General features: G+C 39.3%; 2 protein-coding genes across 2 annotated transcripts; both read right to left on the reverse strand.

Annotated features, from left to right (window-relative positions):
• Positions 1-393: 393 nt before the first annotated feature.
• On the reverse strand, positions 394-1,035 carry LOC130135381 (pentatricopeptide repeat-containing protein At3g12770-like). The gene has a single exon (XM_056304375.1). The coding sequence runs from the start codon at positions 1,033-1,035 to the stop codon at positions 394-396; it is 642 nt and encodes a 213-aa protein (XP_056160350.1).
• Positions 1,036-14,552: 13,517 nt separating this feature from the next.
• Positions 14,553-15,839, reverse strand: LOC115665471 (pentatricopeptide repeat-containing protein At4g02750-like). The gene has a single exon (XM_056304376.1). The coding sequence runs from the start codon at positions 15,837-15,839 to the stop codon at positions 14,553-14,555; it is 1,287 nt and encodes a 428-aa protein (XP_056160351.1).
• Positions 15,840-25,130: the final 9,291 nt, after the last annotated feature.

The raw sequence follows: 25,130 nt of genomic DNA on the forward strand, positions 1-25,130 counted from the left end.
TTATCACAAATGTACTAATTTGAGGTTTTTGGTTGTCAAAAAATTAGTTTAGCGTAAAATTGTCAAGGGTAAAAACTTCTCGCAGCATCTTCCTTCCAAAGTAGTGTTCCAGCAACAATTCTCAATAACTTGGAGATGGGTGCACTCATGAATTCGCATATTGCGATTTTCCTTTAACCGGGAGATGTGCTGTACATGCAAACATATAGAAGCAACGCATAGAGAATGTCTTCACCTTCAATTCTGCAGAATATGCACAACACGGATCTTCGACAAAATCCAACAATATAGTTTAGTCTCCCTCTACTCTTGATCCTAAATTGCTCTGGAGTCTCTACATGACACTTTTATCTGTGAATCGATCTCACTCAACATCGAGTAAATCGTACTTCTCTACTGGGCCTTGCCATCTTTTGTGGACTCTGTAGATTCGACGCCTCCAAGTTGAATGAGGCTGGATTCGACTTCCTTTTGCAAACCCTTTGCCTTCATCATCATCTTGACATTCTCGACGGCATCCCAATTACCGTCGGTTGCATACATGTTTGACAATAGCACATAGGGCCCAACATCTGTTGGTTCTAACTCGATCGAACGCTTGGCCACCATCTCTCCTAGTTCCATGTGAGAATGGGTCCTACAGGCAGAAAGCAGAGCATCCCATAGTGAAGATCTTGCCTCTATAGGTACTTCTTCAATCAACTCTCCTGAATCCTTCACCAACCCAGCCCAAGCAAGAAGATCGACCATGAAACCATAGTGCTCCACCTTAGGTTGGTTATTGTAAACCCGGGACATCAGGTTGAAACACCACTGACCTTCCAAAACCATTCCGGAATGTGTGCAAGCAGATAATATGCTAACAAAGGTAGCATCATTTGGCATTGGACCTCTCTTCTCTATCTCCAAGAACATTTCCGGGGCTTTCTTGCCATGCCCAAGTAATCCATACCCCATGATCATAGCATTCCACGAGACAACACTTCTATCAGGCACTTGATCAAACACTTCCTGGCTAAATCCATAGTGCCACATTTTGCATACATTGTCAATAGCGCAGTTGAAAGCAGCATGTCGGCTTCAATGTCATTATCCTTCATGTAAGAATAAACTAAGTGGCCTTTATTGAGGTCCCCTGTATTGGCACACGCCGTGAAAGCACTCACAAGAGTAGCCCTACTGGGATTAATCTCTTCCTCTTGTAGCGTACTATCAAACAAACTCAAACAGTCCGCATAACCTTTAACATGTACATAAAGAGCCAACAAGGTATTCCATAAAACTATATTCGGGAAAGGCATAGAATAAAAAAAAATTGCGAGCCTCTGACACGTTTCCAATCCTTGCACACCCATCGATTATACGATTCCACAACATGATGTCCCTAAACTGCATTCAATCAAACAACCATCGTGCCTCGCCCATGTCCCATCACGCAACATAACCTGCAATCATCGAGTTCCAACTGAAGACGTCCCTTTCGGTCATTTCATCGAAAAGTTCGTGAGCTACATCCACTTCCCCTTTCTTCACATGACCATCAATTATGGAATTTTAGCTAACCAAATCAAACACAGGCCCTGCATCAAACACCAAGTGCGCCCTTCTGGCTTTTCGAAAAACCGAATACATGTGAATCAATGCATTCCTCACGAATAAATCCGACTCGAACCCAAGTTTTAACACCCTGCCATGAACCTTCTCTCCATCGGTCGATGACCCAATCACCACAAACCCTTTCATAAAAATGGGAAATGTATAGTGATTTGGCGCAACATCGTTCCCCACCATCTCGTCGTGATAAAATCTCGTAGCACTGCACGCATCATGCACGTGGACATAAGTTCTCATAATAGTATTGCACAGAAAAGTGTCGGGCTCTTGGGTACACTTGAAGAACGTAGCCGCATGAACAACGTCACCTAAAGAACAGAGCTTCTTCACAGCTCGGCTGGTGGCAAGAGAGTATTGAGAGAGACGAGTGACAACTAGTTGAGCATGGACTTGGTTGAATTCTCTGACTCTATTACACGACTCCAGTCTGCGCAGAATCGGATGGGCTAACTTCAATACGTCAACTTCTTCATCTTTTGTGATTAGAATTCGTCGCCTGACAACGTCAGGCCAGAGTTTCGGTGTGGGCTTAGAGAGGTTATTCCGGGATTTGATGAATTTGTCGAGAGATTGGGATGATGTGACATCCGGAATCTCCATAATAATATTTAGTGGCATTAGGAATTTTCGGTGTTCGATAATAATAATTAGATGATAAAACTAAATATTATTTAGCTTGAAATTCGGATGGACACGTAGAAATCTTAGATGGTTCGTAAATCTTGTGAGATGTGGAGGATGATTTTCCGCGAACACAATCATTCCGAGTCCGACGCGTTGAAATTCAATTGATAATGATGATGTGTATGATGATTATTAAAGTGATGCTAATTGTCGATTGGGATGGATATTTTGAAATTACATGATTATCGAGTTTGAATTTACTAAACCGAGATTTTCTTAGCATTCGGTATGATTTATTAATAATTTTGGGTAATATCAAGTGCCATGGGTTTCGCTATTTATTTTTTATCCTAGTTAACTAATTCTAAAAACCATTTACTCATGTTTATAGAGACCCACTTATTTGGCCACGGGAGGAGAGTTTCTCACAATATTACCTTTTAACTTGTTTTTCTTAGATAGCATAAGAGACCACATTATACGTATGTGTCATTCTAAGATTTCATGTAAGGCCAAGTGTCTTTCTCAAAATTAGAACTCTTCCAACCTGGACACATAATGCCTTCATGGCCTTATAAGGATACATGCAAGCCATGTGTCTCTCCCAAAGTGAGACTCTTGCTAACTTGACACCTAAAGACTAAGTGTCATCATTACAGGGATTAGTCATCAAATTCTTCTCCCATTTGACCATCCACTAGGTGAGACATGACCACATGTTCTCTTCTAATCTTGCATGAATGGATTAGTTGTCTTCTTAAGGTGGAGACACTTGCACATATAGGTTAGGCATCATCTCTTCTACTATTAGCTAATCCACTCGTATGTTTTATTTGTACAACAAATGGTATGGAAAGATGAAATTTTTGTGAGCTTATCACACGTAGCCTTCCTTCTACATGCAAGCTTACACTTGTTTTCTTTCACTTAAGAGTTAGAACATTAATTCTAAGGAAAGGAAGCATAATCCTTACGATAGCCAAACCCTTTTTACCAAAAAGACTTCAAAGGGAAATGCTTCGCTACTTTTAAAATTCTAAAAATGAAAGGAACAACTTCATCAAGGTGATTAGAGCTTTGAATTGGTCAAGTTCCTTTTGAGGTAAGCAAAGGCTTTAGAGTTAAGTTAGATCAATCTACTTGTTACTTTTAACTTGGATGGTTGTGATATGCTATTTTGATGTGTTACAATATTGAGAATATGGTGATATGTGGAATTTTTTGATTGGTCTCAAGCATGTTAAAAATTGGTGTGATTTGTTTTCTTAAAGTGTGGTATAATTGGCAAGTGAAATCGTTAAATTTGAGCATGGAAATGATATCCTTGAGGTGATTGTTGAATTTGTCCTGCTGGTCTTATGCATGTTTAAAAGGTAATTAATCATTTTACTTAAAGTGGAGTACATTTAATAAGTGGAAATGATGAATATGAACTCATAAAAATCATATTTGTAAGTTTAGGCTTAATCGTCGTTTGTAAAATCTATTGATTTTTGAATTGAGTAGATTTTTCTCTTTGAATCTGGACATATTGATTTTTGAACTCGAGTAGACTTTACTTTCAAAATCTGAATATATGTTTTTCTAAACTTGAGTAGACTTTACTTTCAAAATCTTGATATATGTATTTCTGAACTCGAATAGACTTTACTTTCAAAATCTTTATATATATATATATATATTCTTAATTGAGTAGATTTTACCCTCAAAATCTGGATATATTTATTTCTGAACTCGAGTAGATTTTACTCTCAAAATCTGAAAATGTATTTTCTGAACCGAGTAGATTTTACTCTCAAAATCCATATATATATCTATTTTTAAACCCAAGTAGATTTTTACTCTCTAAATCTAGTTATACTTATTTCTAAATTTGAATCTGGACATATATATATATATATATAGAAGTATTAATATAGAAGTATTAATCTGATCGTTTTATTTTATTAGAAACAAAACTAGGAAATTGTAATAAAAAGATTAGGGCAGTAAAGATGTATGTAATTTTTAATCGTCTCTCTAAATATTCAAAATATTTATTATATTGAGAAAATAGATAAAGGATCTGAGATACTTCCCTAGATCTAGCTACTGCAAAGATATATTCTAATATGAAAGTGCAGATTTCTACACAGAAAATTATTAAATAAATGAAATTAAATAAAAGCGCGAGCATTATAAATAATAAAGAAACCGTAAGCAATATATAGAATGAGAAGAAGAATTGCTAAAAATTCTAAACCAACCATGTAGGTGGTATTTGTTAAGCAAAAATGAGAAGGGCAAAACGGTAAGAAGAAGTAAGGATATATAACAATTGCAGAGAATTGCTTTAAAGTAGAGTACAAACCATCCACAGGCAGTTCGACCTGCCGTTTGTGGGGTATGTAGATGTAAATGTACAGAAGAAATTAGAAATAACTGTTATATAAATAGTATGGAAAGATTACAATAATAGTATTGAAAGGTTACAGAATGCAAATATCGAAGTACAGGTGCAGAAGTAAGAAAATTTCTTTGGTAGAAATTCTCCCGTTACTCAGACTATTTGGTAGTCTAGAACGATAAGATTTTCCACACTATGAAAACTAGAAAGTATGGGACAAGATCTTTACAGGGATCATAAACTTACTGGGTATGGAAAGGTTATGGAAAGGTTTTGAGATGAATGATCTCTTATTCCCTCGAAGAAGGTTTGGGAGATCTGGAGAAGCTGGAGAGGTTTGGAATTCTGAGAGAAAGGGTTTGAAAAAATGTTCTGCCCCCTTCAAAGGAATGGGGTCCGATTATATAGGCAAGTTGAGCTCCTGTAGAAAATAGTTCACGGGTAGTACTGTAGCTAATAGTAGTAAGTGCACAGTGTTACAGTGAACAGTGGACATACATAATTATGAAAATTTTTGAAAAAGGGAGAAGACTGGCAGACTCCTTTCGGCCTAGAAATTATGACGAATTCATAAAAGCAGGAGTCTTTCGGCCTTTCACCCAGGAGAATCTTGAGAGATCTTCCACCGGTTCAGGCTCATCTTCTTCTTCTTCATCCTTCACGCTTGCCCAGTTGTGAGGAATGGGATCAAAACCTGGGATACCATATGTTGACACCTAAATTTTGGCGTATCATTTAGTGTAATTTGCATAGAAAATTAGGGATTAAATTTTTAACCCCTAAACAAAAATATTTAAATTGAATAAACATATAGTTTAGGTCCATTTAATTTAATTGCATTTTTTGCATCAGATTGGCAGTGGCGAATGAGCTTAAAATTTCATCGAATGAGACTCGGCTCGCTCGGAAGGCAAGGGCTGGGAATTACAAGTCAAACGGGCTCGGTTGTTTTAATTTGAGTTTAATTCAGCCCATTATGCTTAATTAAATAAAAGCCCAAGTTAAATCAGCCCATTTAAATTAAATTAAACCTAAGCCCAAGCCTAAGCCCATTAGGACTAGGAAGCCCGGTTAATTAACCTAGGGTTGCGATATAAATATGTCGTTATGCGTCATAATCAAAGGGGGGCTCTCATAATTTTCAAGATCACGGCCAAAAGAGAGGAAAAAAAAGAGACAATCCGGAGAAAGAAAGAGAGCGACCAAAAGCACAAAAAAGGAGAAGACTTGGAAGCGGTGGTCTTTGTCTGGAGTGGTCCAAGCCGAGAGAGAGACGGAGGAAGCTTTCTCCAAAGGAAAAAAGAAGCTTTTCTTTGTCTATCTCCACTGATTGCACCAAGGAGTCTCTCTCTCGCATCTTTGTCCACAAGGGATTTTTCTTCCTCTGCAAAGAGAAGACGTCCACAAGAGAAAACGCCAGAGAGAAGAAGCTACGCCCTCAACGCAAGAGACACGTGACGCTGAGCAAGTGACGCAAAAAGTGCTCTCTCTCATCTCCGAATTCATTGCTGCCGCGCAACTTCCAGTCGCTTCCAAGCATTCCTGCAGCAATTCCGGTGGACTTCAAGCGGATCTTAGCATCCCACAGTCCATAGTCACCGACGGTAGCCTCCACGACGGCCGTTTTGCAGGTTTCCAAAGTCGTAGCGAAACATCATCGTGGAAGCCATCGAGCTGAATCCTCACGTCCAAACCGCACCGAGACCACCGTGCACCATCGCCGGCCGAGCACTACCGTCGTGCATTGCCATCCGCGGTTGAGAATCACCGCGAACCAAGTTGCTCCTAGCTGCAAGCCACCGTCCACACCGAAACCACATCGCCGCGCCGACGCCGCGTCGCCCGTCGCCCGAGTCCGATCCCGATCCGCAAACTCGATCCCGAGTCGATTTGAATTTGGGAATTATCTGCAAATTAGGTAATTCAACATTATCCGATATTTTCAGAATATTTAATTTCCTAATATGGGTGTTTGAATATTTCGTGAATATCATGTGGATATTTAGAAATCTTAGGATAATGTTCGATATATCCGCAATATTTTTAAATATTCAAAATTAGGAAAACTTCCTAATTTAGCAACGTATCTGGACGACTATCCGACCTTATCCCTAAGGTTCGATACACGGCGATACGGAAAATTATTATCCTATCCATAACCACTTGGGTACGATAATGATTTTTATCCACTTTCCAAATTTGAATAATCGGCTTTCCGTCGATATCTATAACCCTATAGATATGACCGATAGTTTGATTTTTGTGCCTAATCCGAGTTTGAAACAAATATGGCGGATCGCGTGGACGTTTTGAATGTGGTTGCTATCCTTGTTTATTTAATTGCTTTCCTTTTTCAAATAAACAGAAAATTCAAAAAATATTAATTAGATTTGAATTAGAGTTTTTGCATGTCTAGGAATCCTAAATATATCTAGAAGATAGAGTAGTTATTTAATTTAAATTAGGACTTGAGATGATCTATTTCCTAGTTTAAATTAAGTAACATTCTAATCTTAATAGATTATTCAGGTTATTCATTATTTCGAATTTTAACAAAAATCCTAAAAAGAAATCATGCTATGGTAGATTAAGTCATCATAGTTTGCATGTTAATTTAGGCATTTTTATTATTCCGAATTTAAATTGAAAAAATACCAAAAATAATCATTCGTCCTGTCATTAGAAATAGGTCACGTCGTCGCACGACATATAGTTTGCATGCTAGGTTGCATTAATCGCATGTCATTTTCGCATGTCATTGCATATAGGCTAGATTACATTTAAATAAGTGAAAATCCAAAAAAAGAAATTGAGTGAATTGCTTGTTAATTAGAAATCATATTAGGGTGTCAATGTGATTTTCTAGCTAACAATGTAGATGCTTACGTTGCTTCCAGGTAAGTAATTCTTCCAAACTTGCAATTTATTTAATGCTTTCTGGGTGTTAAATTGGTGGTTTGCGCACTCGCATGAACACCTCACATGTTAGTAACTAAGTTGAAATGGATCCAAACTGCCTGCCAAAACATTTTTGAAAAGAAAAGGTACCGAAAGGGCGTTAGACCAGATCTAGCGTAATCAAGTCCCCGGGCTTAGAATCTCTGGTTCGTAGGAATAAAACATATCTCCCTATGTTTTATTTAGGTTTCTAATCAACCTACCATAAATTGATTAGTGGCGACTCCAAGCATGAAAACTTTTGATGTTAAAAACTTAAACCCTAAGTTGCGAATTGGTAGGGCTTGGGAGGGCTCGAGTTAAGCTTAGTCTTAATAATCCATTAGCCTGAGAGAAATTTTAGGTCGCGATACCATAGCAGTCATCTTCGTTGGAACTGCCACTATGATGGGATTGTGAAGAACCAGTTTCTTCAATTTGAGAAAGGGCTTGTTTTAATATCCCTGCTAGCTGTTGATGGGATTTAGCATATGCTAATTTAGAAAGTACAAACCCTTTATCATGTAGAAAGGGGGTGATATCCTCAGAACTGGTAGAGACGGAGCCCCTAGAAACTAGCCAATTCGAGACGGCTTGTTTGGTGACCCTATCAAAGAATTTGAAACCATCCCACCACTTGACTTTGAATTGTCTTATGAGGATGGGAATGCCAGTTTCAATGGCTTTTCTGTACTACAGTACTATAATTTCATTCGCAGTAATTTAGAAATCTGATCGTTTTCTATATATATAGAAGTATTAATATATTCGCAGTAATACTTCTATAGTACTACAGTACTATATATATCTTAACTGAGTAGATTTTATTCTCAAAATCTGGATATGTCTATTTCTGAACCTGAGTAGATTTTATCCTTAGAATCCGAATATACTTATTTCTAAACCCAAATAGAGTTTACTCTTAAAATCTAGACATACTTAATTGTAAACCCAAACAGATTTTAATCTCACAATCTAGACATACTTATTTCTGAACCCAAATAGATTTTACTCTTAGAATCTGGACATAGAAAAGATTTTATTCTCTAAATATGGATATTTCTATTTCTAAGTTTGAATCTAAATATATCTATTTCTTAACTGAGTAGATTTTACTCTTAGAATTTGGATATACATATTTTTGAATCGAGTAGACTTTACTCTCTAAATCTGTATATATGTATTTCTGAACCGAGTAGATTTTACTCTTTAAATCTGGATATATGTATATTCTGAACGCAAACAAATTTTACTCTTAAACCAAAATATCTTTACTTTCTAAATTTGAATAGATGTGCCTTATGAATCGAGTAGATTTACTTTCTGAACTTGAGTAGATTTTTTCCTTTTGAGTTTGATCACGTATTGCTTCGTACTTAATTTATTGAATAATGCATTTCATTGCTTTGAGGGATATGTGATGTAACAAGAAGGTGGGTATATACATGCAAATACTTATTATTCACGATTTGCATGAGAATAATATATTTTCCGTCACCTACAAATCAACGGTGATGATGCCCCTGTGTCAAGATGCCTCATATGTTGGGATGCCTCGGAGGGTGTACCGAGATGCTTCGAAAGTCGAGATGCCCCGGAGGGTGTATCGAGATGCCTCAGGAGTTGAGATGCCCTGTATGTCAAGAAGCCCCGAGAGTGATCGGGAGGGGAAGTAACGACCCTAATGCATGAGTATGAATGCTATATATCATATGCTTGTGTCTGAATGAATATATTGTGAAATAATGAAATGATCGGATTATTGTGGCATATCTAAATGGAAAAGGTATAACATTTATTCAAGTTCTGTGCACACTGGTTGTTATGCATGTACATTATTTGTGCCGGGTGAAGTGATAAGATGACATTCCTAACTTAAAACTAGAGATTTCATTTATTGGGCCTCTACTTATTTCTTTATTTTTTAGACGTATAAGAATGGACAATTTGCCGCCAATGCTTGCTGGTTTTCCTAGACACTATGAGTGCCAGTTTTTGACTGTCATCATTGGGGAAGATGGAACGGCCCATGATGTAAAGTCTACCTATATACAGGCAAGCTTTTGGAGTATAATGTAATATAGAGATATGCAACCTCCACCTTTATCCCAAGGCTTTCGTGTTTTGTATTTTGCATAAATGATGTAGTCAAGTCATAAAACTGATGTTTAACATAAACAAAATTAATATCCATATTTAACTCGTGTGATTTTCTTGCATGGAATTTTGTTGAGGAAAAATTTAATTGAGCTTCCGCATGCTATTACCGATTAAGGAATATAATTACAAAGGACACGTGTCGCGAGTGACGTTTTGAGGCGTCACAGATGAGAATCTGGTGTTTGGTGTGAGTTTCCGGGCAATGGACACATCGTTACTGGCTTGTGTTTGGTTTTTTCCGGGAAGCTTTTTGCTTCCGATATCTGAAGTTCCAGAGCTCCCAGATCATGCTAAGATGTTATGCACTTGTCCGACACTTGGGAGATGCACTGTATGCATGACCATTTTTGCAAAAGCTTTTTAAATTAATTCAGCATCTTATAAGGCATGTCAAATGCATTGACCTCTTATTTAAGGATCTCTCATAGGGATATCGATTTTTTTTTATTAATGGGTAATGTTATATTTTTTTTTTGGAGTCTAATGTTATATTTTAAATGGAAATATGTAAAATTCAGCTTTTCCGACCTTTATTGGACGAGCCTTCGTGTATTTGTAATAGCTCAGTTGTCGAGTGATATGAAAGGATGGTCAAATACGAACACAAGGATCTTTGATATCTTCAAATTACCCTTTATATCCTCAATTTCAGCACTGTCTTTTAAGACCAAATATCGAAATTTTTATTCTCTTAATCGTCAGTCGTTTGTCTAAGGTATACATAAGGAGTACGATCATCGCTTTTGATCATCGAGTTATCAGATACTATAGTGCAATCAATGGCAATGCCCGAAATCCATCTACTTGAACCCTTGGGAATTTTCGGGACCGCAAAAAATAAGTAGAATACTCAATAGTATCAACCCATTTTATTAAAGAGCAAAATTGATGCATGAAAATCTCTGACGCATGCAACTCATCTCTCTACTATTCCCTCTTATTCTTGCTTCCTCTCCTCTCATAGAGACTCGCAACGCGCATCAATCAATGGTTACACATGCATACACAATTTGCCCCTGGCACAAACCCATTTTGGCTCCTTTGGATGGCCATAGACATAGACGCCATCGTGACTGTTGGCGCAACTAGTTGAGGTATTAGAGGTTTTTTTTTACGTAAGGGTAAGTTTAAAATTCGAACTCCTATGTTAAGCGTACTCGTGTGAGAGCGCTGCTGGGACGGGTGACATCCACGAAAAGTGTCCATCTATATATCAAAGGACAAACCGTGAGACTCGATATGAGACAAGCCAAAGCAAACAACTTCGGGTGAATTAATCCAGGCTTGTCACACTTTCAGAGCTCAGATCATGCTATTGAGCATCCACTTTGATTGGCAAGGCTACTGATGATCTACTTAATATTTCTCAGCAAAGCAACATGCACGATATGTTGTATTTCCTATTTGCACGGTTACGTTGTTCTCACTTGAGCCATTCTATCAAAGAAATATCGTCGAATGTTGGGGAAAAGTGCCAAAAAAGTCTTAAACCTTTTGCATTAGTGCCAATTTAGTCCTAAACCATTTGCATTGGTGCCAATTTAGTCCTAAACCTTTTTTTGGTGTCAATTCAGTCCTAAACCTTTTGTTTTTGTGCCAATTTAGTCCTTCCGGCCAATTTTGATCGGAATTTGCCGACGTGGACGCCTGCCGGCCGGTTACCGGCGCCGACGTGGCACTGACGTGGACAACTTTAATAATATTTTAATATTTTTTTGAATTATTATTTTTTTTCCTTTTTTTTCCACTTTTTTTTTTGGGTCTCTCCTCCTTCCTTTGGCTGGTCGCCAGAGGCTGGCGAGCTCGACCTCGCCGGCCACTGGCGAGGCTCGCCCTCACCGGCCACTGGCGAGGGCGAGCCTCGACCTTGCCAGATCCGGCGAGGGCGAGCCTCGACCTCACCAGATCCGGCGAGGTCGGGCCTCGCCATGGTCGGGCGAGGTTGGGCCTCGCGGGGTGAGCCTCACTCGCCATCCGGCGAGGTCGGCCTCGCCGACCATGGCGAGGCCCGCCTCGCGGATCGGCGAGGTCGAGCCTCGCGAGCCGCAGGCGAGGCCCGACCTCGCCGAGATCCGGCAAGGTCGGGCCTTGCCCGACCATGGCGAGGCTCGAGCCCTCGCCGGAGGCCGTGGCGAGGGCGAGCCTCGCCATGGTCGGGCGAGGCCCGACCTCGCCGGATCCGGCGAGGTCGAGCCTCGCCCAGCCTCCGGCAAGGTCGATCCTCGCTCGACCAAGGCCAGGCTCGCCCTCGCCGGGCGAGGCCGCCCTTGCCAGTGGGCTGTGAGGGCGAGCCTCGCCAGTGGCCAGCGAGGTCGAGCTCGCCGGCCTCTGGCCGGTCGCCGGACCGGCGATCGGCCAGAGGAAGGAGGAGAGACCCAAAAAAAAAGTGGAAAAAAAAAGAAAAAAAAAAAAATAAAATTCAAAAAAATATTAAAATATTATTAAAGTTGTCAACGTCAGCGCCATGTCGGCGCCGGTGACCGGCCGCTGGCCGGCAGGCGACCACGTCAGCAAATTCCGGTCAAAATTGGCCGGAAGGACTAAATTGGCACAAAAACAAAAGGTTTAGGACTGAATTGGCATCAATTTAAAAGGTTTAGGACTGAATTGGCACCAAAAAAAGGTTTAGGACTAAATTGGCACCAATACAAAAGGTTTAGGACTGAATTGGCACCAAAAAAAGGTTTAGGACTAAATTGGCACTAATGCAAAAAGTTTAGGACTTTTTTGGCACCTTTCCCTCGAATGTTGTCTTTGTTAAAATTATTTGTTGGGATAATAACCTTGAATTTTTGTCCGTTTTATAGGGGAGCACCTCAATTTTTTTTTATTCAATCGATTTCAACTTCTCTGATGTGGCTCCATATGAGGCCTCTGTTTAAATCACGGATGAAAAATGCCATCGTGACACTACCGTTGTTAAATAGCCATTATCTTTTGAGACGATGCCACGTCAATTTTAAATAGCCACTATTAATATGACTAATTTCATAGTAAAGTAACTACAAATTCTAGTTCTAGTGCGAGTTTGCCCTTTTAACATTAGTGGAGCTCGGGGGAATATAACGTTTCATTGAGCCAAGTTTAAGCTTGACGATCGAAATGGAGTAGAAGTGAGGCTCCACCGTCGGAGGCGATTAGATTGTCTCGACACACAGGTTGACATCATTTTTCACTGACGAAAGAGCTCAATCTCATGGGGGCATATCCATTACGCACACACGAACAAAGCAAGTGCTGAAAAATAAGTCAATAGCTTGTGACGGTTCGACACGTCTTATTGAGAACAAGATCGATTCACTCTACAATCTCCGTTGCCTCACCTTGCGTTCGGAACACATACACAGCTGTTGTTTTTAAAGATAGGGTGATACCCGATATCGCACTTCTCTGGAATACAAAAGCCGTCCGGGTAGACCTGGCGCCCTGATGGAACACAGAAACATTCGGCATTTTTAATGACCGGATGATACCCGACAGGACACACTTGACCTCTGCCCGTGATGTCTAGATGACACGCTACTCTTTCTTCTGCAGCTTGTGAGACAGCAAGACCTTAGAAAAGGAAAGTTCGGAAAATTCATCAGTGCAGTTCTACAATTACTAATAATAATAATAATAATAATAATAATAATAGACGAGAGATGAGAGAAACCTACTAGATGCAATCACCAATAGAATGACCAACGCACTAAGCTTGGCTTGACCCTTCTCCATTTCCAAGTATGTCGGCTTGATTGTGTAAGCTGTGACTGTGCAGAGAGTTTTTTGGGATAATATAGAGGAAATTTGGGCTTGATTATTAGAGACAATTGTGGAAGATATGTGTCATGAGTCCCCTCGAAGTGGGTTTATATAGATGTCTAAAGCATGGTATTATTGAAAAGTGAGTAAATGCAAGATCAAAAATTGAATGAATAGTAGCTAACTTGCTACATATCATATTAAGCTGCTGATATAAATTGTTACATATTCTCGATCGAAATCTGCACTTGCTTTACTAGGTAAGATACTAAGTACGTACTAGTGGTGTGCAATTTTACAATTCGAGATTCTCTTACCAAAAGTTGAGCAATCCTTGGATTATTCAAGATTCTCCTACCATAATATAAGAAAAGATACCTAACATGTATATATTTTCTCGTTAGATAAATGCTCTCTTTTTTCTCGACCAGATTAAAAATATGCAAAAATTCAATAATACTGCACAAAGTGCAAATTGTGAATATTAAAAAGGGTTAATATTACAAAAAAACACCCCAACTGGTATACCTGTGACAATATTACCCCAGACTAATTTTATGATCACTAAAAATCCTAAACTGGTACACCTGTGATAATTTTACCCTCTACTAGTTTCCGTTAAATTTTATAGTCAAATTTCTTAGTTGGATGACACGTGACAGTTGACGAGTGTACTAGTTTGGGGTTTTACCCTCCATTTGTCACATGTGTACATTCATGGTATTAATCCAATTTAATGAAGGGTAAATTTGTCACAAATGTACCAGTTTGGAATTTTTGGTGGTAAAAAAATTAGTTTAGAGTAAAATTGTGACTGGTTCCCGCAGTATCTTCCTTCCAAAGTAGTATTCCAGCAACAATTCTCAATAACTCGAAGATGGATGCACTCATGAATTCGCAAATTGCGATTTTCCTTTAACTAGGAGATGTGCTGTACAGGCATACAAATAGAAGCGAGGCATAGAGAATGTCTTCACCTTCAATCCTGCATAATATGAAGAACACGGATTTTCGACAAAATCCAACGATATGGTTTAGTATCTCTCTATTCTTGATCCTCTACTGCTGTAGAGTCTCTACAGGACACTTATATTTGTGAACCAATCTCACTCAGCATCGAGTAAATCATACTTCTCTGGTGGTGCATGCCATCTTTTGCGGACTCTGTAGATTCGATGCCTCCAAGTTCAATGAGGCGCGACCCAACTTCCTTTTGCGAACCCTTTGCCTTCATCATCATCTTGACATTCTCGACTGCATCCCAACTACCTTTGGCTGCATACATGTTTGACAATAGTACGTAGGGCCCAACATCTGTTGGTTCGAACTCAAACAACTGCTCGGCCACCATCTCTCTTAGTTCCATGTGAGAATGGGTCCTATGGGCAGAAAGCAGAGCACCCCATAGTGAAGATCCTGCCACTATAGGTACTTCTTTAAACAACTCTCCTGAATCCATCACCAGCCCAGCTCGAGCAAGAAGATAGACCATGCAAGCATAGTGCTCCACCTTAGTTTGGATATTGTAAATCCGAGACATCAGGTTGAAACACCACCAACCTTCCAAAACCATGCCGGAATGTGTGTAGGCAGGTAATATGCTGACAAAGGTAGCATCATTTGGCATTAGACCTCTCTTCTCATCTCTCAAGAACATTTCCAGGGCTTTCTCGCCATGCCTATGTAATCCATACCCGATGATCATAGAATTCCACGAGACAACACTTCTATCAGGCATCTGATCAAACACTTTCCTGGCTAAATCCATAGTGCCACTTTTTGCATACATTGTCAATAGCCCAGTCGAAAGCAGCACTTCGGCTTCAATGTAATTATCCTTCATGTAAGAATAAACTAAGTGGCCTTTATTGAGGTCCCCTGTATTGTCACACGCTGTGAAAGCACTCACAAGAGTAGCCCCGTTGGGTTTAATCTCTTCCTCTTGTAGCATACTATCAAACAAACTCAAACACTCCGTATAACCTTTAACACGTACATAAAGAGCCAACAAGGTATTCCATGAAACTACATTCCAGAAAGGCATCGAATGAAAAAAGCTGCGAGTCTCTGACATGTATCCAATCCTTGCACACCCATCGATCGTACGATTCCACGACATGATGTCCCTAAACGGCGTTCTATCAAACAACCATCGCGCTACGCCTATGTCCCCTCGCGCAATATAACCTACAATCATCGAGTTCCAACTGAAGACGTCCCTTTGAGTCATCTCATCGAAAAGTTCGCTAGCAACATCCACTTCCCCATACTTCACATGACCATCAATCATGGAATTCCAGCTAACCAAATCCAACGCAGGCCCTGCATCAAACACTAAGCGCGCACTCCTGGCTTTTCGAAAAACCGAATACATGCGAATCAACGCATTCCTCACGAATAAATCCGGCTCGAACCCAAGTTTTTACATCCTACCATGAACCTTCTCTCCATCATCAATGACCCAATCCCAACAAACCCTTTCACTACTGTTGGGAAAACTTATTCCACAATTGACATACTCGAAACGTATTTGATCAATGCGGAAACGTGCCCAATGATCATCAACTTGTATCACCGATCGTATAGGCATATCATATAAAGAACATATCCGGTATTGCCACAGATTAAATGTCACTTTGTACTTGAGAGTGATTTTCGATCGTCTTTCGTACCCACTTCCGTTCCGAAGAAAAACCAGAGAAAACGTTACTTTCGAATGGGTGTGTTATTTTGTATATATGAAAAATCATGTTGGTTTTCTAAGGAGGTCTACTATTTATAGTAAGATGCAAATAACTACCTTGTGGGCCTTTGTGGTTCATGGGCCGAGTTTGACCCATCTTGGGCAGCCCACCCATTATGCCTTTTAACTATAATAGGAAACGAATAGTGATTTGGCGCAACATCATTTCCTACCATCTCTTCATAATAAAATCACGTAGCACTACACGCATCATTCATGTGGACATAAGTTCTCATAATAGTATTGCATAGAAAAGCATCGGGCTTTTGGGTACACTTGAAGAACATAGACGCATGAGCAACCGCACGTAAAGAACGGAGCTTCTTCACGGCTCGGCTGGTGGCAAGAGAGTGTTGAGAGAGACGAGTAACAACTAGTTGAGCATGGACATATGGTTGAATTTCTGACGCTATTGCACGTCTCCAGTCTGCGCAGAATCGGATGGGCTAACGTCAATATGCCAACTTCTTCATCGTTTGTGATTTAAATTCGTTGCTTGACAACGTCAGGCCAGAGTTTCGGTGTGGGCTTGGAGAGGTTTTTCCAGGATTTGATGAATTTGTCAAGAGATTGGGATGAGAATCTTGTGTTTGGTGTGAGTTTCCGGGCAACTGACATATTGTTACTGGGTTGTGTTTGGTTTTTCCCGGGAAGCTTTAATTTGTGCTTCCGATTTCTGAAGTTCCTCAGATGCGTTATATGCATGACTACTATTGCAGTAGCTTTTACCTAATTCAACATCTCATAAGGCATGTCAAGTGCATTTACCTCTTATTTATGGATCTCTCATGAGGATACGGATTTTTTTATTAATAGGTAATGTTATATTTTACATGGAAATATGTAAAAATCAGCTTTTCTGACCTTTATTGGATGATTCGTTGTGTATTTGTAAAAGCTTAATTGTCGAGTGATATCAAAGGATGGTCAAATACGAAGACAACCCAAAAAGGATCTTTGATATCTTCAAATTTCCCTTTATTTCCTCAATTTCAGCGCTTTATTTTTCTTGTCAACCTATAGCAAGCGTAGTTAGAATATGCAAACTAAGTTTGAATTTCTTTGCCATCAAATTCGAAGACGTTAGGATATCGAGCGTGTCACTCTTCCGGGACTTTGTCTTCTAAGACCAAATATTAAAATTTTTATTCTGTTAATTGTCCGTTGTTCGCCTAACCTATACATGAGGAGTATGATCATCGCTTTTGATCACCGAGTTATCAAATACTATAGTGCTATCAATGGCAATGCCTGAAATCCATCGACTTCGACCGTTGGAAATTTTCGAGACCACCAAAATTAAGTCCAATACTCAATAGTATCAACCCAAGAAAAATTGATGCATGAATATCTCGGACACATGCAAGGCACCTCTCTCTTATTCCCTTTTATTCTTGCTTCCTCTCCTCTCATAGACACACTCGCAAGACGCATCAATCAATGGTTGCGTTGGCATACACATTTGCCCTCGGCACAGACTGAGCATTTTGGCTCCTTCGGATGGCCACAAACGGATACACCATCGTGATTGTTGGTGCAACTAGCTGAGGTATGAGAGGTGCCTTTTGACGTAACGGCAGGTTTAACATTTGAACTCCAATATTAAGCGTACTCAGGTGAGAGTGCTACCGGGATGAGTGACGTCCAAGAAAAGTGCCCATCTATATATCAAAGGATGAAACCGCGAGGCTCGGTATGAGACGGGCCATAGTGAACAATTTCGAGTGAGTTAATCCCGAGTTGTCACACTTTTAGAGTGCAATGTCAATAACGAGCTGTTTTGCTATATAAAAATTACACATGTTCTCTAACTGGATCCGAGCATCTACTTTGATTGGCAAGACTACTGATGATCTACTTAGGCCCTGTTTGGTTCAGCCCAAAATGTTGAACCGTTTGGTTCGGCTTTCCGAGTCCGGAAAGTCGAAAGCCAGCATTTGGAATGTCGTTGGAATGCCGAAAGCCCAAAGCTGGTCCGGACTAGCTTTGGGCTTTCAGCATTCCACAAATGCTGAAGCCTATTGCTCCCTTCCCAAATTGCCCTCACTCAAATTTCAATTTTTCGGTTTTGCCCTGTTACTGTTCATCTTCTTCACCGTGAGGGTGGCCGGCAAGGGTGGCCGGCGAAGGGCTGGCGAGGGCAGATCTGGCCGGCGACGGGCCAGCGAGGTCGCTTGACCCAGGCGACGGCCGCCTGGGCGGTCGCTCGACCCCAGGCGGCCGTCGCCTAGGTCGGGCGACCTCGCCGGCCCTTCGCCGGCTAGATCCGCCCTCGCCGGCCCTTCGCTGGCCACCCTCACGGTGAAGAAGATGAACAGTAATAGGGGCAAAACCGGAATATTAAGAATAAAAATTGCTAAAGCCCTTTGCAAAAAAAATTTTACCAAACGCTACTTAGGCCAAAGTAGCTTCACAAATTTTTTTTGCCAAACACTACTTGCATTTCCCCAAGTGGCTTTCACCTAAAGGTATTTGCATTCCCCCAAGTTGCATTTGAAAAACCGAACCAAACGGGCCCTTAATACTTCTCAGCGAAGCAACACGCACAATCTATTGTATTTGCCATTTGCACAGTTACGTTGTTCTCCCTTGAGCCATTGTATCAGAGAAATATCGTCGCATGGTGTCTTTGTTAAAATTACATGCCGGGCTAATAACCCTGAATTTTTGCCCGTTTTACAACAGAGCACCTCAATTTTTTTTTAATTCAATCAATTTCAACTTCTCTAATGTGGCTCCATATGAGAACTTTGTTTGAACCATAGATGAAAAATGCCATCGTGGACACTACCGCTGTTAAATAGCCATTATCTTTTGAGACGATGCCACGTCAATATTAAATAGCCACTATTAATATGACTAATTTCATAGTCAAGTAACTACAAAGTTTAGTTTCGGTGGGAGTTTGCCCTTATTACATTAGTGGAGTGTTAACACCTGATTTTTAGCCGACGTGTCTTGAAAGGTAAAAATTTGAGATTAGGGTTTCTGGTCACGACATGACCTAATTCTCAATTAAAAAGAGTCATTTAGCATTTGAATTAGTATTAGCCACTCATTTTCTAGCCTTTTGCATTTATTTTTCAAAAAAGTCAAAACATTGACTTTTGAGTTGACTTTTGGTCAAACTTTAATAGAAAAGTCAATCCAAAGTCAAAACTTGATTTTTTGCATGAAAAACCCCAAAATAGTGTTAATTTCACTTTTGCCCAATCAATTTTCAAAAAATTTAAAGTTTGACCCATTAATTGACATTTTAGTATATAAGTACTAAAATGTATTTTATCCAAAAAAAATTGAAAAAATTTGAAACCCCTAAATCATTTCATTTTTAGCTTAATTTCACTTTGGCATCATTAGTATTGCATAAATCGGTTTATAATCAACTTTTCCCCAATTTGTGGAATTTGGTTCAAATCTGCGAAAAATGAAATTACTTCATTTCTAGTCATTTTTAGAATAGTTTCCTTCACGGCATTTGATCTAGAGGTCGTATTACATTCAATTTTCAAATTGATTTTAGAATTCCAAGCCAATGGTGAAAACCCCCAATTTGAGCCATAATTAGGGATTTCGATCGATTCTTCATGATTTGCATAATTGAGACTCGTATGTGCCTAATTTCTTATATAAAACTCAAATCCAAATTTAATTTTGGAAGATTCACATGAATTTGAGTTAATATGACCAATCTAGTGATCCAATGATTGAGAAATCCAAGAGTAATTGGTCCAACTAGTGCAATTCAACTTGGTCAATTCTAGACTAAAATCCAATTTGATGAATTGAAGTTCAATTTGGCCAATTAGACTTCAATTAAATTCTTTATTCTAGCTTGGCAATGAAATTTAACGTAAATTGAAGAGTAATTGGGTCAAACAAGTTAAATTTGATCAATTTATGCTTGTATTTCAAATGGTTCAATCCAATTCAATTCAATTGGGGCAATCAATCATGATAGAGATTAAATTTCATGAAATTGGAACAAAATTGAGCCAAGAACCAAACCGGTTCCACCCGGTCGAACCAATTCAACCAAGTTTGACTGGCGGGCCGATCATTTCACGATGAAAATTCCGGTGGCCAGCGGTCCATTTCAACCAGCCAAGGCCAGTCGGTCCCTTTATGCACAAAATTACAAAAATACCCCTAGTGAAATTACAAAAATGCCCCTTATAATCAATTTTTAACTAATTTTCTTAAGGGATAAGCAAATTTCCTTAGGGATTAAGCAAACAATCATGGCCATCCGTTAAGAGTGCATCATAGTTATTTATTATGTCATGTCATCTATCCTTAGCCCTTAGGCTGCGTTTGGTCGTCCGGGTTTCTAAACTGGATAGGACTGGATAGGATAGGATAAGAAATCTTGGGATTTCTTCATATCATATCCACTGTTTGGTGGACTACGGATTTAAAGTCAGATAGGATAATTTTTTTTTTTTTGCTATTCACGGGTTCGAAGGAGTCGGTGAAGGAAAAAAAGTCGAGAAATTTTTTTGGTCAAAGCGCACAAGGTGTGGGGATGAAAATGACGGCGAGTGGAGAGTAGGGTTTCTGGAAAAATAGACATTAGAAATCCTATCTAGGTCTATCCCACCCCCCCTCGGATTTTTTTATCCGGTCTATATCCGACCTTATCCTATCCTGGACCACCATCAAACACATGATAGGATAAAACATATCCTATCCTGGCTTTTATCCGGTCGACCAAACGCAGCCAATCCTGGCTTTTAAGGAATATCCTTAACTCTTAAGGAAGCATTCAAACTTGGGGGAGGTATATAAGGATTTTCCCTCCAAAAATTAAGAGGAGGCTCATTTTTCAGATTTACTTTCTCTCACTAAAAACTCTCTCTCCCTCCCTCTCTATTCCTCTATCTCGGCTGGCGCTCTCTACCGCCCGTGCCGGTCGATCTCCAGTGAACCACCGCACCTCCGACGTCCCCCGGAGGCTCCTTGAGACTGTGGTGGCCGGCCTCCGTTGGAAAATCCACTGGAACTTCCTAAACTTGTTTGATTTTGCTTCTTGTTCATTCTTCTTCCTCGGATCGTTATCTTACGTCGATCTTATCATGTTGTGACGTAGATACTGAGAGCTATATTTGGCACCGTTCCGGAGCTCATCGGTGGTCAAAATAACTCGGTTGAGCTCAGCAACTTCATTCAACAAGGTAGGCACTCTTAAATCTTACTCTGTGAAATCGTGTACTGAGGAACCTGCATGCTTCCAATGCTGATTTGAGCTCGAAAATGTTAGAATCTGAAAAAATGTTCAACTAGAGATTTGATCTATACTTCCTAAGCTTCGATTTGATAGATTATATGTGTAAATTGGACTTGGTTTGCTAGGTGAAAATCACTTCGTAAGTTAGGATCAGAATCTGGAATCATGACTTTACATTCTGTTCTGGTGATTTCCTGACTGATGTTGCTCGGTTCTATGATTTTTATGATTTTCTATGATCGTTTTTTGAAGAAACTTCCTTCATGAAAGTCGTAGAACACACCTAGATCTATCTGGAATAAAAATTTCATAAAATTCCGTATTGATTTAGTATATACAATTGATGCTAGAAGTCACGTCATCTAGTTTGTGATAATCAGTTTTAGACCGACCTTTGCATGTTCCACGATTTGTATAAATTTTTGTGGTCATTATTTGGAAACACTTCCTTGATAAAAGTTGCAGAATACATTTTTATCTATAAAACCTCAAAATTTCATACAATTCCATACTGATTTGGGTGGTCCGATCTGCCCTTGATGAAGACATTCAGATTCTGTCTTTTAATCCAAAATTTTCCAGTTTCAGTGACCGAATTGATTTTACAATTTTCACAAAGTTAGGGATATTTTTGGCAAAAACTTAAAAGTTGTTCATTAGGGCCTCATTATGTAAATTGAAAATTTTGGGGACGTAATAGCAACGTGGGGTCAATTTGCTAAAAATTTCGGATAAGGTTCTCCCGATCTCAAAACTGTTTTGCAAATGTGTCCTCGGTGAAAACCGATTTTTATAAATAAAAAAAAAATAAGGGCTTTTTAGCAAAAACTCAAATATGAAAGTTGTTAGACACAGGGAATCCTAACTGTCTAAAACTTTTCATGCGGTTTGGATATTGTTTGTTATTTTTCTCGCCTTTATTTTAAAATCCTTAACAGAATCGGATCTAGTCTGTCATTCTGAGTTACATGTTGATTTTCTGAAAAACCGGGTGGGAATTGTGAAAAACGGTCTTCTTGACTTTTCATCCTCACGATCTAAGCTTTCTAAAGACACCTTATTTGTATTATTTGGATATCATTAAGCTGATTAATCACATCTGAACATAAAGGGTCTGAATTTGATAATAATAACTGAATAAGTGGTCTTATTACGAGGCCCACTTCTCATTATTTGATTGATTGAGAAACAAGGCCTATGGGCCTAAATGCATGCTTTATTCATTGCTATGCATGTGGTTATTAGATGTATGTTTAGGCCCGATGCATGTTCGGCGGATATGCTACGATAAACACTTAGACCCGATATTAGAAGTTAACCGATATGAGCCATTGTTTTGTGAATGCAAATGGTGACTCGTTATCGTTAACCATTAATCAATCAATGTTAGTTGATTAAATGGGTGGCATGATCGGAATGCATGTAAAGCAAAGGCTGACCACGAGGCTCGTTTTTGAGTTGATGCTTGAATGTTCGTGCTTGATCTTGTTTGAATGCCACTTGAATGTATGGTATGAATGTAAAATCGACACCCGTGAGGCAGTCCATGGAGAAAATGGCCAAACAACTTCGAAGATGGTGGCTAAAATCCGGTCTCAATTTGTACACAATTCGTGTTACCCGATCATGTCTTGGGTCTTTCTATTCGTGTTGTATTAAACACCCGACGAGTAGCGGGTTTTTCTTTTCTCGCACTTAGAATAGCTTGTCTTTTCAATACTTTGCGTGTTTACTTTACACATCGCCATTTCAATACAAATTGTTTGTTTGTTTCCTTTTCTAGACTAATATAGGACTAGTTTAGAACCTAAATGGAAACCACATAAACAAAATGCATGATCACCTAGTGGACTAAAACTTTGGCATGAAAATGGTAAAAAACAAATGCATGACAACTTAGATAACAACCATGTTAAGTTTAGCGGTACCGAAAGGGCGTTAGTGGAAACATTAACGTAAGTTAGTCCCTGAACCCATGATCTCTGGTTTTCGTAAAAACCAAAATGAAACTCCTGCATTTCGGTTGGGTATTCTAGCTGACCCTCGACCTAGGCTAGTGGCGACTCTAATTTGCTAAAAAAAGATAAAATCAATTCGTTGTCACGCGAGCTATGAATTTAGGGAAAATCCACGTTTATGATTAACGGACCATATGGATGACCAAAAGATTGATATTTCGGTAAGCCGTCTTTTATAATATGCCATTCAGACCGTTTCATGAACACTTACCTTTAAACCCGCTCCATTGAGTTCGGCCCTCGAGAGGTAGGTCGTGACATTGAGCTCGAGGGAATATAACGTTTCATCGAGCCAAAGTTTAAGCTTGACGATCAAAATGGAGTAGACGTGAGGCTCCACTATCGGAGGCGAGTCGAGTTTTGATATTAGATTGTCTCCACTCGGGTCGACATCATTTTTCACGATGAAAGAGCTCAATCTCATGGGGGCATAGCCATTACGCACACACGAATGAAGCAAGTGCTGAAATATAAGTCAACAGATTGTGACAATTCGACACGTTTTATTAAAAACAAGAACGATTCACTCAACGGTCTCCGTTGCCTCACCTTGCGTTTGGAACACATATACATTTGTTGTCTTTAAAGATGGGGTGAGACCCGGTATCACACAACTCTGGAATACAATAGCCGTCCGCGTAGACCCGGTGCCTTGATGAAACACAGAAACATTCAGTATTTATAATGACGGGTTCATATCCGATAGGACACACATTAGCTAAGCCCTGGCCGCCTAGAAGACACTTTCTTTCTTCTGCCGCTTGTGAGACAGGAAGACCTTAAAAGAACGAAAGTTCGGAAAATTCATTAGAGCAGTTCTACATTTAGAAATAATAATAATAATAGACGCGAGATGAGAGAATCCTACTAGACGCAATCACCAATAGAATGACCAATGCACTAAGCTTGGCTTGACCCTTCTCCATTTCCAAGTATGTCGGCTTGATTGTGTGATTGTGCAGAGAGTTTTTTAGGATAATATAGAGGAAATTTGGGTTTGATTATTGGAGACAATTGTGGAAGATATGTGTCATGAGTCCCCTTGAAGTGGGTTCATAGAGAAGTCTAAAGCATGGTATTTTTGGAGTCTGAGTAAATGCTAGATCTAGAATTGAATGAATAGTAGCTAACTTGCTACATATTCATATTAAGCTGCTGATATAACTTGTTACATGTTCTCGATCGAAATGCGCACTTGCTTTACTAGGTAAGATAATAAGTACTAGTGGTATGCAATTAAATAATTCGAGATTCTCCTACCATAACATAAGAAAAGACGCCTAACATGTATATATTTTCTGGTTAGATAAATGCTCTATTTTTTCTCTAAAATATAATTATTTGACCAGATTAAAATATGCAAAAATTCAATAATACGGTACAAATGCAAATTGTGAATATTAAAAGGGGTTAATACCACGAAAAACCCAAACTGGTATACCTGTGATAATTTTATCCGAAACTAATTTTTTGATTACTAAAAACCCCAAACTTGTACAACTGTGACAATTTTACATTCTACTAGTTTCCATTAAATTTTACCGTCAAATTTCTAAGTCGGATGACATGTAACAGTTGACAGGTGTACCAGTTTGGGGTTTTACCCTTCATTTGTCACATGTGTACCAGTTTGTGATTTTTCAAGGTATAAATCCAATTTAATGAAGGGTAAATTTG

This window comes from Syzygium oleosum, unplaced genomic scaffold, assembly GCF_021117445.2.
Source record: "Syzygium oleosum isolate NSW1041296 unplaced genomic scaffold, Sole_v2.1 Sole_v2.32, whole genome shotgun sequence".
Lineage (NCBI taxonomy): Eukaryota > Viridiplantae > Streptophyta > Magnoliopsida > Myrtales > Myrtaceae > Syzygium > Syzygium oleosum.